Source organism: Hyla sarda, chromosome 4 (assembly GCF_029499605.1).
Source record: "Hyla sarda isolate aHylSar1 chromosome 4, aHylSar1.hap1, whole genome shotgun sequence".
NCBI classification, from domain to species: domain Eukaryota; kingdom Metazoa; phylum Chordata; class Amphibia; order Anura; family Hylidae; genus Hyla; species Hyla sarda.
The window spans coordinates 22,837,616-22,856,974 of NC_079192.1; the positions used below are offsets into that span (position 1 = coordinate 22,837,616).

At 49.2% G+C, this 19,359-nt stretch overlaps 1 protein-coding gene across 2 annotated transcripts in view; it reads right to left on the reverse strand.

The window, feature by feature from the left end:
• The window catches only part of STAG3 (STAG3 cohesin complex component), a 249,753-nt gene that overhangs the window by 57,376 nt on the left and 173,018 nt on the right, over positions 1-19,359 (reverse strand). For both annotated transcript variants that reach the window (XM_056570147.1, XM_056570148.1), the window contains exons 25-26: positions 14,943-15,070; positions 14,260-14,361 (exon numbers count right to left, since the gene is read on the reverse strand). In XM_056570147.1, the coding sequence (XP_056426122.1) occupies positions 14,260-14,361; positions 14,943-15,070 (230 nt within the window). The remainder of the gene's footprint in view (positions 1-14,259; positions 14,362-14,942; positions 15,071-19,359) is intronic.

A 19,359-nucleotide genomic window follows, 5' to 3' on the forward strand; every position in this document is an offset into this window, starting at 1 on the left:
AATCTGTGCAACTCATCTCTCGCTTCTATTGGTGGCCGACTCTGGAGACGGATGTCGTGGACTTTGTGCGAGCCTGCACTGTCTGTGCCCGGGATAAGACTCCTCGCCAGAAGCCCGCTGGTTTTCTTCATCCTCTGCCTGTCCCCGAACAGCCTTGGTCTCTGATTGGTATGGATTTTATTACAGACCTACCCCCATCCCGTGGCAACACTGTTGTTTGGGTGGTCGTTGATCGATTCTCCAAGATGGCACATTTCATCCCTCTTCCTGGTCTTCCTTCAGCGCCTCAGTTGGCTAAACAATTTTTTGTACACATTTTTCGTCTTCACGGGTTGCCCACACAGATAGTCTCGGATAGAGGCGTCCAATTTGTGTCAAAATTCTGGAGGGCTCTCTGTAAACAACTCAAGATTAAATTAAACTTTTCTTCTGCATATCATCCTCAATCCAATGGACAAGTAGAAAGAATTAACCAGGTCTTGGGTGATTATTTACGACATTTTGTTTCCTCCCGCCAGGATGATTGGGCAGATCTTCTACCATGGGCCGAATTCTCGTATAACTTTAGAGTCTCTGAATCTTCCTCCAAATCCCCATTTTTCGTGGTGTATGGCCGTCACCCTCTTCCCCCCCTCCCTACTCCCTTGCCCTCTGGTTTGCCCGCTGTAGATGAAGTGACTCGTGATCTTTCCACCATATGGAAAGAGACCCAAGATTCTCTTTTACAGACTTCATCTCGCATGAAAAAGTTTGCCGATAAGAAAAGAAGAGCTCCCCCCATTTTTGCTCCCGGAGACAAGGTATGGCTCTCCGCTAAATATGTCCGCTTTCGTGTCCCCAGTTACAAACTGGGTCCACGCTATCTTGGTCCTTTCAAAGTCTTGTGCCAAATTAATCCTGTCTCTTACAAACTTCTTCTTCCTCCTTCTCTAATGCCTTTCATGTCTCTCTTCTTAAACCACTGATCATCAACCGTTTCTCTCCCAAATTAGTTTCTCCCACTCCTGTCTCCGGTTCTTCTGACGTCTTCTCAGTGAAAGAGATACTGGCCTCCAAGACGGTCAGAGGAAAAAGGTTCTTTTTAGTGGATTGGGAGGGCTGTGGACCTGAAGAGAGATCCTGGGAACCTGAGGACAACATCCTAGACAAAAGTCTGCTCCTCAGGTTCTCAGGCTCTAAGAAGAGGGGGAGACCCAAGGGGGGGGGTACTGTTACGCCGAGCGCTCCGGGTCCCCGCTCCTCCCCGGAGCGCTCGCTTCTCTCTCGCTACCGCAGCGCTCCGGGCAGCTCCACTGACCCGGTGCGCTGCGATACCGTCTCCAGCCGGGATGCGATTCGCGATGCGGGTAGCGCCCGCTCGCGATGCGCATCCCGGCTCCCGTACCTGACTCGCTCTCCGTCTGTCCTGTCCCGGCGCGCGCGGCCCCGCTCCCTAGGGCACGCGCGCGCCGGGTCTCTGCGATTTAAAGGGCCACTGCGCCGCTGATTGGCGCAGTGGTTCCAATTAGTGTGTTCACCTGTGCACTCCCTATTTATACCTCACTTCCCCTTCACTTCCTCGCCGGATCTTGTTGCCATTGTGCCAGTGAAAGCGTTTCCTTGTGTGTTCCTAGCCTGTGTTCCAGACCTCCTGCCGTTGCCCCTGACTACGATCCTTGCTGCCTGCCCCGACCTTCTGCTACGTCCGACCTTGCTTCTGTCTACTCCCTTGTACCGCGCCTATCTTCAGCAGTCAGAGAGGTTGAGCCGTTGCTAGTGGATACGACCTGGTCACTACCGCCGCAGCAAGACCATCCCGCTTTGCGGCGGGCTCTGGTGAAAACCAGTAGTGACTTAGAACCGATCCACTAGCACGGTCCACGCCAATCCCTCTCTGGCACAGAGGATCCACTACCTGCCAGCCGGCATCGTGACAGTGATCTATGGGTTTGGCTCAATGTTAGGGGAGTCCTGTGCAGGGGATGCCAGTATTCCCTAATACAACATATGGATGGGGGTTGTCATATTCTATTCAGCCTTCATGCCATCACTTTATAAATGTAAGTATCCCTTTAAAGAACTTTATTCCACCTTAGGATCTGAGCATCGGATCTAATAACATAAGGACAATAGAATAATGTGTTGCTGTAATTTGAAAGAGTACTACTTTCTATGATATCACGTCCTGTATGAGATAGGAATTTGTGGAGCATCAGAACTAATATGGTGCGGAATAGAGAAACAAATCTGGCACTGGCATCACTAAGTGTAGGCTAAGCATGGCACTGGGGGCGGTCCGAGCCAACCTGAAATAATCTGGTGCGGTAGTGCTCAGCCTAAATAGCACAGGTATCCAATAACAGAGAAGACATAAGAGACTGCACTCACAATCCAGAGATATGCTTTATTCACGATGCAGGAGCATGGCTGTTACAGGCAGGTCTGGCAGTGCGGTTTACTCTTCCCTGTATGGTGATTACACAAATGACCCCGGAACGCAGCATAAAATCCAGTGATCAGAATTCTGTAAATAGCTTTCAGTGTGAATTGACATTAGATGGACGTCTGGACAGTAGGGCTTATCTGAGCATTGTAGGTGACTAAGTTCATCCTTCATGGTAGCTGTTCGCCCAATGGAAGAAGGAAACAGTCAGCAGGACAATGCACCATCCACAAAAGTTGAAAAGTCATGGGGAATTACTGATGCACTGGGTTTGCTAGGTTCTATGTGAACAGAAAGGAAAGAAACAACAGCAGCAGTTCGCAAATAAGCAATGAATTGCTGCTGACAAGTTAAGTGGGAAAAAGGAGATTTTTTAATGCTTATCGTAAAATCTCTTTCTCGAAGGATCCATTGGGGGACACAGACCATGGGTGTATGCTGCTGTCACTGGGAGGTTCGACACTATGGCAACAAAAAAAGGTTGGCTCCTCCCAGCAGGATATACCCGCCTCCAGGCCCTGAGCTAATCAGTTTTAGTTCCAGAGCAATAGGAAAGGACCGACAGGTCAAGGAAAAACACGAACTGTCAGAGAACCAGAAGAAAGTATAACTGAACACACCTTCGGACAGAGAACCAAAGAGGAACCCAAAAAGGGCAGGAGCTGTGTCCCCAATGGATCCTTCGAGAAAGAGATTTTACGGTAAGCATTAAAAAATCTCCTTTTCTCTATCGGCTTCATTGGGGGACACAGACCATGGGATGTACCAAAGCCGTCCCTTGGGTGGGCAGATAATCAGTCAGGCAGACAGATGTACCACTGCCGCCTGCAGCACTTTACGGCCCAGACTAACATCAGCCGATGCGAAAGTATGAACCTGGTAGAACCTCGAGAAAGTGTGCAAAGACGACCAGGTAGCCGCTTTGCAAATCTGCGAGGCCGAGGCTTTGTTCTGGAGAGCCCAGGATGCACCAACAGAACGGGTGGAATGAGCCAAAACCCTGAAGGGAGGGATCTTCCCCCTACAGCGACAGGCTTCCGAAATGGCAGACCGGATCCACCGAGAAATGGTGGCCTTGGAAGCAGGTTGTCCCTTACGACGACCTTCCGTAAGGACAAAAAAGGAATCACACTGACGAAAGGAAGAGTTGATAGAGAAGTAGAACCTAACAGCCCGAACCACATCCAGTTTGTGGAGCAAAGGCTCCTCAGGATGAGGATAAGGAGCGGGACAAAAGGACGGAAGGACAATGTCCTCATTGAGATGAAAGGCCGAAACGACCTTAGGCAAAAAGGAAGGATCTGGCCGGAAGACAACCTTGTCCTGGTGACTCACCAGAAACGGAGAACGGCAGAAGAGAGCTGCCAATTCAGACACTCTCCGAATGAAGGTGATAGCAACAAGAAACGCCACTTTCCAAAAAAGGAGGCGCAGGGACACCTCCCTAAGGGGTTCAAAGGGGGCACCTTGGAGGACACCCAGAACCAGGTTTAAGTCCCAAAGGGGAGAAGGTGACCGATAAGGAGGGGCAGCGTGCGCCACTCCTTGAAGGAAGGTCCGGACATGAGAATTAGAAGCCAGAGGACGCTGAAAAAGAATAGAAAGGGGCGAAACCTGACCCTTAAGGGAACTGAGAGACAATCCCTGTTCCAATCCCGACTGCAAGAAGGAGAGAAGACGGGGAGTGGAAAAAGTAACAGGAGACCAGACCTGAGCTTCACACCAGCGCAAATAAGACCGCCAGGTACGGTGGATCCTGAGACAGCAGGTCCGGACGAAGTGGAAGGCGCAACGGAGCGTCGTCCAGGTGCCTGACTTTGTCCACCACGTCCTTTGAGGCCAATCTGGAGCTACCAGTATGGCGGGAACGCCCTCCGCTTTGAGCTTTCTCAGAACCCTGGGAAGGAGCAGAGGGTGAGCGGAAGGGGATGGAACAGATAGGGCAGGGCAAACCCCGCCCAAGGAATCACTAGGGCATCCATGGCTAGAGCCAGGGGGTCCGGGACTTTGACACAAATGGAAGAATCTTCCGATTGTGCCGAGACGTGAAGAGGTCCACGTCTGGAATGCCCCAGATCTGCGCGAAGACCTCCGGATGGAGGAGGAGAATCTTTGTCACCTCGGCCATGGCTGCCGAGCTGCGAGTGCCGCCTTGCCGATTGATGTAAGCTACGGCCGTGGCGTTGTCCGACTGGACGCGGAGAGGGCGGGTCTGAAGCAGGGACTCCCAATGAAGAAGACAAAGAAGAATCACCCTCAGTTCCAAGATATTTATCGGAAGAAGGGCTTCCCAGAGAGACCAGAGGCCTTAAACCATCCAGTCTCTGAACACACCGCCCCAGCCCGACAGACTGGCATCTGTTGTAACCACCTGCCAGTGGAGGGGAAGAAATTATCACCCCAGAAGGGGGGAGCGGAGCCACCAGAGCAGAGACTGACGGATCCGACGAGGGAGAGCAATCTTGCGATCGAGAGACAGGGATGTGTCCCATCGAGAGAGAATCGCCAGTTGAAGGGGGAGGTAATGAAACTGGGCAAAAGGTACGGCCTCCATGGCCGCTACCATCCGACCCAAGACTTCCATGCAAATGCGGATGGAAACTGGGACATGGGCCCGAAGGGAGCGGACTCTTGACAGGAGAGCCAGACGTTTGTCCAGCAGAAGGCAAATCCGGGCAGAGGCCGTGTTGAATCGAAGTCCCAAGAAGATCAGAGACTGGGTGGGAGAGAAGACAGACTTGTCCCGGTTGACCATCTGCCCGAAGCGATCCAAGGTCTGGAGAGTGAGATCCACATTCTCCAGGGTCTGGACACTGGTGGGAGCCTTGATGAGAAGGTCGTCCAGGTAAGGGATCACTGAGACTCCTCTCGACCGCAACAGGGCTATCACTGGCGCAAGGATCTTGGTAAAGACCCGAGGAGCAGTGGTCAGACCAAAGGGGAGGGCTGCAAATTGAAAATGCCCATCCGAAACCGCAAAGCGGAGGTACCGATGATGGCCGGGAAATATTGGAACATGGAGGTAGGGATCCTTGATGTCCACCGAAGAAAGAAACTCCCCTTGTTCCATGGTCGCCACTTCTGAACGGAGCGATTCCATTCGGAAGTGGCGGATGAGAAGATGACGGTTGAGACGCTTGAGGTCCAAGATTGGCCGCACAGTACCGCCCTTCTTGGGGACCACATAAAGATTGGAATAGGAACCCCGAAAACGTTCCCCTGGAGGAACGGGGACAATGACTCCTTGAAGAAGTAGGGACCGGAGGGCCTCCCGAAAATGCTTCGCAAGAGAAGGAGGCCGGGGGGCCCGGGACTGAAAAAAATCGATCCCTCGGAAGGGAGGCAAATTCGATGCGGTATCCGTTGGACACAACGTCCCTGACCCAGGAGTCCTGAATGTGTGTGGTCCAGATGTCTCGAAAAAGTAAGAGATGGCCTCCCACCCGAGAAAAATCTGCGGGTGGGGGCTTCACTTCATGCGGAATTGGGTTTGCGGTTGACCAATTTGGCCGCAAAACGGCCGGAACGGTTGGTGTTCGACTTCCAAGACGGCTGCGCCCGGAACATGGAGCCTTTTTGTCCCGCAAAGGTGCCTGCCCAGACCCTTTATTGGTGCCAAAAGTCTGAAAGGACCGGAGGTAGAGCGAGCCTTATTTTGAGGAAACAAGGAACCCCCCGTCGCCTCAGAGATAATCTCGTCAAGGTGCTTGCCAAAAAGATGGGTACCAGTAAAAGGAAGCTCGGTGAGAGACCTTTTGGAGGCGGCATCCGCCTCCCACGCCTTAAGCCACACACATGGAACGGGCAGAGGGCCGCTAGGTGACCCACAGCAAAGGCAGCACAACGGGCTGACTGCATAGAAGCTGTACACAGAAAGTCCCCAGCTTTAGAGCATTGGAGAACCAAAGCAGACAGATCCTCTGGGGAGGATCCCGCCAGGATACCCTGACGGAGTTGTGAGCACCACACCGATAGGGCCTTGGACACCCATGCAGAGGCGAAGGTGGGAAGCAGAGAAGAGCCTGCTGCTTCAAAGGCAAACTTCGCTAAGGACTCCACCTTCTTGTCCGTCGGATCCTTGAAGGCAGCCGCATCTGCTAGCGGCAGTGTAGTAGCCTTAGAGAGGCGGGAAACTGGTGGATCCACCGAGGGAGGGGAAACCACCTTTGAGACAAGGTCCTTGGCGAATGGATAACGCGCTTGAACCTTCTTCATTCCCGGGAACCTCTTGTCCGGATGTCTCCATGCAGATTCCAGAAGGGTGTAAAATTCAGCGTGAGAGCTGAACATTTGAGGTGCTGGTTTAGCACGATGAAAGGATACTTCAGGAGTCACGTCCGAAGATCCTGGGTCATCTAAGTGAAAGGTGTCTCTTATGGCCGCAACCAATGAGTTCACAGTTTCAACTGTATCCGAGTGGTCCTCTGAGTCAGATGCCGATTCGGAAGCCTCATCTGCCAGTTCACCAGGAGAATGTGAACGAGTGGAGGCAGCCCTGGAGGGGGGCGACACTGATCGGGTACGAGGCTCTGGCGAGGCAGAGCGGCGACTCTGGGATAGTCCTCTGGAGGAGCGACGTTTGTGACCAGATGACCTCTTCAAGGCAGACACCACATCACGGAAGTCCTCAGCCACCGAACGGGAGACTTGAGTCAAGTCAGCCATATACTGGGATAGGGAAGAAATCCAGGGTGGAGGGGCGGCCGAATCCACCGGGACTGAAAGAGCATCCGGGGGCGCCAGGGGGAGCAGTGGAGCAGGCAGAGCAAGTGGGTTCAGCAGAACCAGGCATTTTGGAATTACAGCTCTTACAGACAAAATGGCAAACTAACGCTCCAGTTGTCTGTTTAGAGGGAGAAACAGTTCTGGGTACGGACATAATGAAAAAAGAACTCTCTCACCCAAGTCTGTGTCCCCAGGGCAGCTGCTGTGAGGAGAACTCCGCTCTAGTGTAGATAGAGAGGGAGAAAAAAAACTGCCAATAGCCAGAGAGGGGCATGCCAGGAGCAGGGGCACTGCTGATTGGCCCCTGCCACCTACAATCGTGCTCACAGCGCTGATTGGAGGACAATTCGCACCTCCAGTAAGCTCCGGCGGCCCTGTGGGTGGAGCTAAAGCCCCCGGCCGCCAAAGTGCCGGAGAAGAAATACAGTAATGGCGCCCGTTCCTTGCCCCGAGCGCACATGTCGTCCGCATATGCGTTGCGGAGAAGTGAGCGGGCGAGACACAAATTCGCCGGCAGCAATCTGCTGCCGAAAGTGAAAGTAAGTCGGCGCTTCATGCGCCCGCACAGTATAAACGCAGCGGCTGTCAGCCGCATAAGTAAAAGCACACACATAAGCTTAAGTGTATGTGAATAACTGAGCCCTTACATCCAAAAATGCCACTGCCCGCCCCAGAAATAAAGATAAAGCCCCTTGTCCAGGCCAGCCCTATTAGACCCTGAAAGGTGTGCCAATAACTTACCTAATGGAGTCTTCTGTGAAGTCTTCAGTCAGCTTTCTGTCACCTGCATCACGCGAGCTACCATGTGCGAGCGAGGCGAGCAGGGAATAGGGAGACCCGGACCCATGAGGTACAACCTCAGGCGCGGACCACTGGCGAGAAGGGGTTAACAGCACATATACGCAATGTCTGTGCCCCCTCAATCGCAATGGGGAAACAGTGAGCCGCAGTTCCTGAGTCCCCACCTGAAAACGTGAAAGAAAAAGGAATAAAAAGCTAACACATCCCTAACTAGGAAAATAATAAAACATAAGACCTCCTCCATGTCCACCTCCTTCAGACACTAAGCTAAAACTGATTAGCTCAGGGCCTGGAGGCGGGTATATCCTGCTGGGAGGAGCCGACCTTTTTTTGTTGCCATAGTGTCAAACCTCCTAGTGACAGCAGCATACACCCATGGTCTGTGTCCCCCAATGGAGCCGATAGAGAAAAGGGGATTACTTTCAGGAGACAGCACTGTGTGCATACAGTAGTATTTACATAAGGGACAGGCACCCAAAACTTGAATGGTCAAAGATTAGAGCAAAGCCTTGATTTACCTTTCAGGTACAGTGAAGATCCTCTGAAGGAGGAAGACATACTTAGCTTACATGCACACAGTACAAGCTTTAGCTTTCTCCTGCACATAGCACTAAGCCTCACCACCACTTCCTGTGTTCCATGTCTCTGTTACTAGAGACAGATTTCCTCTAACAAGACTTTAGTTTTCCTCTTCGGTAAGCAGTCATTTTTGGTAAATTAAGTAATATACAAATTTTTTAGACATTACACAGGCTATCACAATGTGGCTGTTGTTCTGAAGGGCAAAGGAGGTCCAACATGTTACTGGTTCAGCGACTCTATATAGAGGCCATTCATCAGATGAAACAAAAAAAAAAAAACTGTTGTAATATTGTAACATACAAAAAAAAAGGGGGGGGGGGGGGGGCTGGCTATGCTATACAGACATTAGCCGTGTGCTGGCCCATGTGGTTCCTCTGCTCTTCTATACCCAGTCACATGGGTGCCCACCAATCAGGAAGCACACAGGAGCCACATCAGAGACAGACGTAAAAAGACACACGGGAGCTGTAAATCTGCCTGAGATGGTGATTTGGTCATTCAAAATTTAAGCTCCATTATGAGACAACCCCTGTTGTCTCCCCTGAGGATATTGGTAATTGATTTTTGCTTTGAGTTGTTTGATACAGAAGCATTTTTCATTCTTGTAGGGCTGACTGGCTCATCTGTTTCCCCGAGCTTCTGAAGGGACAGAGCTTTATTCAGCAGATGGTTTTCTGCAGTGGACAGATGTTGTTGCTCATTTCCATGTAGAAAAGATAGATGTATCCTGTTCTGTCTAGTCTTTAGAAGAGATTGTAATGAGGTGGTTTGATAATAATGAAATCCACAAAAAACAGAGCTGCCTAAGAATTAACCCCTTAAGGACCCAGCCCAAATATACCTTAAGGACCCGGCCATTTTTTGAACATCTGACCACTGTCACTTCAAGCATTAATAACTCTGGGATGTTTTTACCTTTCATTCTGATTCCGAGATAATTTTTTCGTGACATATTCTACTTTATGTTAGTGGTAAAATTTTGTCGATACTTGCATAATTTCTTGGTGAAAAATTGCAAAATTTGATGAAATTGAAAATTTTGCATTTTTTTTTTAACTTTGAAGCTCTCTGCTTATAAGGAAAATGAATATTCCAAATAAATTATACATTGATTCACATATACAATATGTCTACTTTATGTTTGCATCATAAAGTTGACATGTTTTTACTTTTGGAAGACACCAGAGGGCTTCAAAGTTCAGCAGCAATTGTCAAATTTTTCACAAAATTTTCAAAATCGGAAGTTTTCAGGGACCAGTTCAGTTTTGAAGTGGATTTGAAGGGCATTCATATTAGAAATACCCCACAAATGACCCCATTATAAAAACTGCACCCCTCAAAGTATTCAAAATGACATTCAGTAAGTGTGTTAACCCTTTAGGTGTTTCACAGGAATAGCAGCAAAGTGAAGGAGAAAATTCAAAATCTTCATTTTTTTACACTCGCATGTTCTTGTAGACCTAGTTTTTGAATTTTTACAAGTGGTAATAGGAGAAAAAGCCCCCAAAATGTGTAACCCAATTTCTCTCGAGTAAGGAAATACCTAATATATGTGTATGTCAAGTGTTCGGCGGGAGCAGTAAAGGGCACAGAAGGGATGGAGCGACAATGGGATTTTGGAGAGTGAATTTTTCTGAAATGCCCCCCCCCCCCCCCCCCCCCCCCCCGAAATTTGTAACCTCATCTCTTCTGAGTATGGAAATACCCCATGTTAGGACGTAAAATGCTTTGCGGGCGAACTACAATGCTCAGAAGAGGAGTCACATTTGGCTTTTTGAAAGCAACTTTTGCTGAAATGGTTTTTTGGGGGCATGTCGCATATAGGAAGCCCCTGTGGTGCCAGAACAGCAAAAAATACCCACATGGCATACTATTTTAGAAACTACACCCCTCAAGGAACGTAACAAGGGGTCCGCTGAGCCTAAACACCCTACAGGTGTTTGACGACTTTTCGTTAAAGTTGGATGTGTAAATGAAAATTTTTTTTTTTTTTTTACAAAAATGCAGTTTTTCCCCTAAATTTTACATTTTTACAAGGGGTAATAGGAGAAAATGACCCCCAAAATTTGTAACCCCATTTCTTCTGAGTATGGAAATACCCCATGTTAGGACGTAAAATGCTCTGCTGGCGAACTACAATGCTCAGAAGAGGAGGAGCACCATTGAGCTTTTGGAAAGAGAATTAGTTTGGAATGGTAGTGAGGGGCCATGTGCGTTTACAAAGCCTCCCGTGGTGCCAGAACAGTGGACCCCCCCACATGTGACCCCATTTTGGAAACTACACCCCTCACAGAATTTAATAAGGGGTGCAGTGAGTATTTACACCCCACAGATCTTTGGAACAGTGGGCTGTGCAAATGAAAAATTTAATTTTTCATTTTTACGGACCACTGTTCCAAAAATCTGTCAGACACCTGTGGGGCGTAAATTCTCAATGTACCCCTTATTACATTACGTGAGGGGTGTAGTTTCCAAAATGGGGTCACATGTGTCGGGGGTCCATTGTTCTGGCACTATGGGGGCTTTGTAAACACATGTGGCCTTCAATTCCGGACAAATTTTCTCTACAAAATACCAATGGCGCTCCTTCTCTTCTGAGCATTGTAGTTCGCCCGCAGAGCACTTTAAATTCACATATGGGGTATGCTCTTATTCAGAAGAGATGGGGTTACAAATTTGGGGGGGCTTTTTTCCTTTTTTCCCTTGTAAAAATGAAAAATTTAGGGTAACACCAGCATTTTAGTGAAAAAATTAAAAAAAATTCATTTTCCCATCCAACTTTAATGAAAATTCGTCAAACACCTGTGGGGCTTACTATACCCCTTGTCACGTTCGGTGAGGGGTGTAGTTTCCAAAATGGGGTCACATGGGGTATTCTACACCAGAGATTCCCAAACAGGGTGCCTCCAGCTGTTGCTAAACTCCCAGCATGCCTGGACAGTCAGTGGCTATCCAGAAATGCTGGGAGTTGTTGTTTTGCAACAGCTGGAGGCTCCGTTTTGGAAATCCTGCCGTATAAGACGTTTTAATCTTTATTGGGGGGGACAGTGTAAGGGGGTGTATATGTAGTGTTTTACCCTTTATTATGTGTTAGTGTAGTGTAGTGTTTTTAGGGTACATTCACACTGGCGTGTTACGGTGAATTTCCCGCTAAGCAGGAAATTGAAGCAGGAAATTTACTGTAAACCTGTCCGTGTGAATGTACCCTGTACATTCACATAGGGGGGGCAAACCTCCAGCTGTTTCAAAACTACAACTCCCAGCATGTACTGACAGGCCGTGCATGCTGGGAGTTGTACTTTTGCAACAGCTGGAGGCACACTGGTTGGAAAACCTTCAGTTAGGTTCTGTTACCTAACTCAGTATTTTCCAATCAGTGTGCCTCCAGCTATTGCAAAACTACAACTCCCAGCATGTACTAATCACTGAAGGGCATGCTGGGAGATGTAGTTATGCAACAGCTGGAGGTACCCAACTACAACTCCCAGCATGCCGAGACAGCTGTTTGGAGAGCTTGGGAGTTTTTAGACCAGTGCACAGTGATCTCCAAACTGTGGACCTCCGGATGTTGCAAAACTACAACTCCCAGCATGCCCAGACAACAAACAGCTATGTGGGCATGCTAGGAGTTGTAGTTTTGCAAGATCTGGAGGGATATAGTTTAGAGACCACGGTATAGTGGTCTCAAACTGCAGCCCTCCAGCTGTTGCAAAACTACATATTCCAGCATGCCCAAACAGCTGTCTGGGCATGCTGGGAGTTGTAGTTTTGCAACATCTGGAGGGCTACAGTTTAGAGACCATAGTCTCAGACTGTAGCCCTCCAGATCAACTTACCGGCTTCCGTAGGATCCCGGGAGCCGTCCTCTTCAGACGCAGGTCACGCCGCCCGCCGATCACCGTCGCCACAGCCTCCGGGTTGGTAAGTGGACGTCGGCGGCCGTTCCCCTTCGGTTCCAGGTTCTGCCCCGCCTATTGTGGGTGGGCAGGACGGGGAAAACGAAAGTTAACCCCCCCGCCCCCGGTCTGCTATTGGTCGTCGCCTCTAACGATCAATAGCAGAACAACCCTGCCACCTCACTCCTATGCCTACAGGGGGATCGTGGGTGTCTTAGACAACCGCGATCCCCCTTCTATTCCGGGTCACCATAGACCAGTATGACCCGGAATCGGCGCAAATTGCAAGTGTGAATTCACTTGCGATTTGCGCCGATCGCAGACGGGGGGGGGGATTGATATCAGCAGTCACCCCGGGCCGGTCCCCGGCTGACACGCGGCGGGGACCGAAATTCCCATGGGCGTATGGATACGCCCCGGGTCCTTAAGTGCCAGGACGTCAAGGCGTATCCATACGCCCTAAGTCCTTAAGTGGTTAACTACAAGATTATGGGACATACACTCCACCATTCCTAAGACTACCGCACATGATCCTCTCAGAGGATTCATGTGATAGAACACATGGCTTCACAGAACTATTTAGTCATTGATCTATAGCCCTGATGAAGGGAAACATGTCGACTGGGCAATTGTTTTGCTGTTTTACGATATGCTCACACACCAGTAAGTAAGGTTTAGGTAGGGACAGATAGCGAGCAACGTGGCGTCAATACACATGTAACTGGGTTACACAGATACCCTTCTCTTTTTCCGGGGCTTCTGTACATAGGTAACTGGTGTGTGTTGTACTGATTTAATATTCATGTGTGTCACTCCTTTATATGTTCAGTTTATAAGCGGTTTACTGGAATTATTAAATGTTACGTTCTACAGGGGGGAAGGGGGGTCCCTAAAAAGTTTTTTTGTGGCTCTGTGGGCCATTTGGGATTTGGTGATACTTTAGATTTCAGCATGGGTATCACGGTTTGTAAGAACACACAGGCCTCTCATATTCCGCCAAGATCCTCTCGCCCCAGTCAGACACGGCAGTATCCTCTTACGTAGGTAAGATACAACAGTGCTCTCTTACCTGTTTTACCTGTGTCAGACACTGCAGTACTCTCCTACCTGGGTCAGACATGCAGGACCTCCTACTTGTGTTAGACACTGCAGAACTCTCCTACCTAGGTAAGACATGGTAGGACCCTCTTACCTGGGTCAGACACCGCAGTACTCTTCTACCTGGGTCAGACACTGTAGTACTCTTCTATCTGCATCAGACACTGCAGTACTCTCCTACCTGCGTCAGACACTGCAGTACTCTCCTACCTGCGTCAGACACTGCAGTACTCTCCTACCTGCATCAGACACTGCAGTACTCTCCTACTTGCATCAGACACTGCAGTACTCTTCTACCTGGGTCAGACACTGCAGTACTCGCCTACCTGTGTCAGACACTGCAGTACTCTTCTACCTGGGTCAGACACTGCAGTACTCTCCTACCTGCGTCAGACACTGCAGTTCTCTTCTACCTGGGTTAGACACTACAGTACTCTTCTACCTGTGTCAGACACTGCAGTACTCTCCTACCTGGGTCAGACACTGTAGTACTCTTCTATCTGGGTCAGACACCGCAGTATTCTTCTACCTGGGTCAGACACCGCAGGACCCTCTTACCTTGGTAAGTCATAACAGGATGCTCTTACCTGGGTCAGACAGGTAATGCTGGTTCAGCCCAAGTTAATTGTATCCGTTGGCATCCTACCGAAAATGGGATGCCAATGTATACTGTTAACAGAAGTAGCGAACGCCATTAACTTCTATGACCAAACGGAGTCATCTAGATGCCCTTACCTGGGTCAGACACAGCAATATGGTTCTAGTGCTTTCTTCTTTGCTCACTCTCCGTGACCTGCTTAAGGTTTCTTTTATGATATCTCCATAATCTGTATAATACTGGAAAAGAAGCATTATATATGATAGGAAACATCATATGGGTTCATACAATGTGCCAATATCGTAGTATCAAAATGGTCATTTGCATCTAGTTTAATATAATGTTACTGTATTGACCAAGCTCCCCATAGTGCCCAAATTGAAATGTATAGGGGTTCTCCATTGACGCAGAATATTGCCATAAATGTCCAATAAATGCGGGTCTCGCCTCCGGGACCTGCACCCATCTTGAGACTGAGAGCCCCTTGACCCTTTTCAGGCCCGCTTTTAGCTGTTAGAGGTGACCAGGAAGCCGATATCTCCTTGCTTGCTGTTTTATGCAGATTGTGTGACTCCCATCATATAAACAGCGCAGCTCATGATGCTACATTAGTTAAGTGGTTATACAATATAATTTTTAGGGCACTGAGCATATTACGCCCTGTCTAGCTTGCATGACGCAATGCACAGTGCAGTAGAGTCTCATTGAACACAATGGGAGGCTGCTACACCAGAATTCCCAAGTGGAAGTCTGAATCAAATATTCTGTAGTGTGAATGGGCCCCCAATGTCCAGGGTATAATAAAGCAAGGGATGCCAACCTTTACATAGTACTTGAAGACTTCACTGGCAAAGCGGAGCTCAAGGGTGTTATACAGGATCAGCTTGCAATATCCTGCCAGAAGTACACGCCTCTCATGGAGCCTGTTGATTTTATGACTTTCTTCATCTAAAAATAATTTAAAAAAAAAAAAAAAAAATTTAACTACTTTGCTATCTGGTTCCCTTTTTCCAGGTTCAGGGAGTTGACAGGAAAATATTAATACCCAAGACATGGGATGAAAAGTAGAAAGAAAGTTTTACACAATCCTGGTTCACATGTCATTGTTGCAGATAGGGTACAAGAACTTACTACATCTCAGCCCACGATAATCGTATCTGTTGGCATCCTACTGAAAACGGGATGTTAATGTACACTGTTAACGGGAGCAGAAGACCCCATTTACTTCTATGACTGAACGGAGTCATCTAGTGATGACATTAATCTATGTGTAATTTTAAAAGCTCAATAGCCCGTCATGAGTTCATATAAAATAGCAGATATGTCCCGAATGGAGTCATTAGGGGTCTTCCCGTTTTCAGTGGGATGCCGATGGATACGATTAATGAATCAACCCACAAGCAACCCAAAACATGCCAAGGGCATACATCTAAGCCAAAAAGCGGAGGCTTACACCTCAATTGTGATTAAAGGGGTACTCTGCCCACATATAGTGGGGCAAAAAAGTATTTAGTCAGCCACCAATTGTGCAAGTTCTCCCACTTAACCCTTAAGGAAGCAGGGCGTACGGGTACACCCCCGTTCCCTTAGGGGTACTCCGGTGAAAAACTTTTTTTTTTTTTTTTTAAATCAACTGGTGCCAGAAAGTTAAACAGATTTGTAAATTACTTCTATTAAAAAATCTTAATCCTTCCTGTACTTATTAGCTGCTGAATACTTCAGTGCAAATTATTTTCCGTTTGAAACACAGAGCTGTCTGCTGACATCATGAGCACAGTTCTCTCTGCTGACATCTCTGTCCATTTTAGGAATTGTCCAGGGTAAAAGGAAATCCCCATAGCAAACATATGCTGTTCTGGACAGTTCATAAAATGGACAGAGATGTAAGCAGAGAGCACTGTGCTCGTGATGTCAGCAGACAGTTCTGTGTTTCAAAAAGAAAATAATTTCCGCTGTAGTATTCAGCAGCTAATTAGTACAGGAAGGATTATGATTTTTTAATAGAAGTAATTTACAAATCTGTTTAACTTTCTGGCACCAGTTGATTAAAGGACTCAGGGCGTACCTGTAAGCCCTGATCCCGCTAACGTGGTTTAAACAGTTCTCACGAGCGGAGAACCCCGTGGGTCCCCGTTGCTACAGGCAGCCAGGACCCACGGCTAATGCTGGGCACCGCCAATCGGGCAGATGCCCGCCATTAACCCTTTAGACGGCGCGATCATAGTCGATTGTGGCGTCTAAACTAAAAGTATAACTATCCCGGCAGCTCAGCGATGCCCCGATCAGCTTACTGGACGACGGAAGGGTCCTCACCTACCTCCTCGTCGTCCGATCGGCGATGTACTCCTCCATGCCTAGGCTAGAGCAGCAGAGTACCGCTTACACTGATCTATGCTATGGCATAGCATTGAACAGTGTATGCAATCAAAAGATTGCATGGTATACCTCCTAAGCGGGCTTAAAAAAAAAGTTAAAAGTGGTAAAAAAAAAACAAGAGCGTAAATGTGAATAAGCCCCCCCCCCAATAACAGTTTGAATCACCCCCCTTTTTCCTATTTTTAAAATAAAATAATGTAATAAGAAAAAAAATAATCATATGTGGTACCGCCGCGTGCATAAATGTCCGAACTATTAAAGTAGAAGGTTAGCTAAACCACACGGTCGATGGCGTACAAGTAAAAAATAAGGAGATTTTTATGCTTACCGTAAAATCTCTTTCTCGAAGGATCCATTGGGGGACACAGACCATGGGTGTATGCTGCTGTCTCTAGGAGGCTTGACACTATGGCAACAGAAAAGTCGGCTCCTCCCAGCAGGATATACCCGCCTCCAGGCCACTGAGCTAATCAGATTAATCCCAGAGCAATAGAAGGTGACCAACAGGTTAAAGGAAAAACCACGAACTGTCCGAGAACCAGAAGAAAAAATAACTGAACACACCCTCGGACAGATAACCGGATAGAAACACCAGAAAAGGGTGGGAGCTGTGTCACCCAATGAATCCTTCGAGAAAGAGACTATACGGTAAGCATAAAAATCTCCTTTTCTATATCAGCTCCACTGGGGGACACAGACCATGGGACGTACCAAAGCCTTCCCTTGGGTGGGCAGAGAAACAGTCAGGCAGTCGGCTGTACCACCGCCGCCTGCAGCACCTTACGGCCCAGACTAGCATCAGCCGATGCAAAGGTATGAACCTGGTAGAACTTTGAGAAAGTGTGCAGAGACGACCAGGTGGCCGCTTTACAGATCTGCGAGGCCGAGGCCTTATTGCGGAGAGCCCAGGAAGCCCCAACAGAACTGGTGGAATTAGCCAAAACCCTGAAGGGTGGGATCTTCCCCTTGCAGCGGTAAGCTTCTGAAATAGCAGAACGGATCCATCGAGAAATGGTGGCTTTGGAAGCAGGCTGTCCCTTGAGACGACCTTCCGTAAGAACGAAAAAGGAGTCGCACTGACGAAAGGAAGAAGTGACAGAGAGATAGGTCCTAACAGCCTGCACCACATCCAGTTTGTTGAGAGAACGCTCCCGGGGATGAGAAGGAGCAGGACAAAAGGACGGGAAGACTATGTCCTCATTGAGATGAAAAGCCGACCTTGGGTAAAAAGGACGGATCTGGCCGGAAAACAACCTTGTCCTGGTGAACCACCAGAAAAGGTGAACGGCAGGAAAGAGCTGCCAGTTCGGAAACCCTCCTAATGGAGGTAATAGCAATAAGGAACGCCACCTTCCAGGAAAGGAGGCTAAGAGGAACATCCCTGAGAGGTTCAAACAGAGCACCTTGCATTACACCCAGAACCAGATTCGAGTCCCAAGGGGGAGAAGGGGACCGATAAGGAGGAACAGCATGTGCCACTCCTTGGACGAAGGTCCTGACATGAGAATTGGATGCCAGAGGACGCTGAAAAAGAATAGAAAGGGCCGAAACTTGACTCTTAAGGGAGCTGAGAGCCAGCACTTGTTCCAACCCCGACTGCAAAAAGTAGAGAAGACAGGGAAGGGAAAACGTAACAGGAGACAAAGCCTGAGCTTTGCACCAACGAAAATAGGACCGCCAGATACGGTGGTAAATTTTTGCAGAGGACGGCTTGCGCGCCCTAAGCATGGTGCGAATCACTTGGGAAGAGAAACCGCGAGCCCTTAGAACCGCGGTCTCAACCTCCACGCCGTTAAATGCAGCGACTGTAAACTGGGGTGGCAGAGGGGACCCTGTGACAGAAGGTCTGGACGAAGTGGCAGACGCCACGGAACGTCGTCCAGGAGCCTGACCACGTCGGCGTACCCCATCCTTCGGGGACAATCTGGGGCCACGAGAATGGCGGGGACGCCCTCCGTTTTGAACTCCTCAGGACACTGGGAAGGAGAGGAAGGGGAGGGAACAGATAGGGCAGGGCGAAGCCCGACCACGGAATCACCAGGGCATCCACGGCTAGAGCCAGGGGGTCCCGGGACTTCGAAACAAACGGAGAAATCTTCTGGTTGTGACGAGACGTGAAGAGGTCCACGTCTGGAGTGCCCCAGAGGTTGCAGATCTGTGCAAACACCTCCGGATGCAGGGACCACTCGCCGGGGTCGGCCGAGGACCAGCTGAGAAAATCCGCTTCCCAGTTGAGAACTCCTGGAATGTGAATCGCCGAGATGGCCGGGACCTTGAATTCTGCCCAGAGGAGGATCTTGGTCACCTCGGCCATGGCTGCTGAGCTGCGAGTGCCGCCCTGCGGATTGATGTACGCCACAGTCGTGGCGTTGTCCGACTGGACACGGACAGGGCGGCCCTGAAGAAGGGATTACCAATGAAGCAGGCAAAGATGGATTGCCCGCAGTTCCAAGATGTTTATGGGGAGAAAGGCTTCTCGGGGAGACCAGAGGCCCTGAACCGTCCAGTCCCTGAAAACGCCTCCCCAACTCGACAGACTGGCATCTGTTGTGACTACCTGCCAGCGGAGGGGAAGGAAGGAGCGCCCCTGAAGACGCAGGGGAGAGCGGAGCCACCAGAGAAGGAAACGCCGAGACCGCCGAGAGAGAACAATCTTGCGGTCGAGGGACAGAGGAGACTTGTCCCAATGGGAGAGAATCGCCAGTTGAAGAGGGCGGTAATGGAACTGGGCAAAGGGCACAGCCTCCATGGCCACCACCATCCGACCCAGGACTTCCATGCAAAGGCGGATGGAGACTGGGGCATGTGTCCGAATGGAGCTGACTCCTGACAAGAGAGTCAGTCGCTTGTCCTGTGGAAGA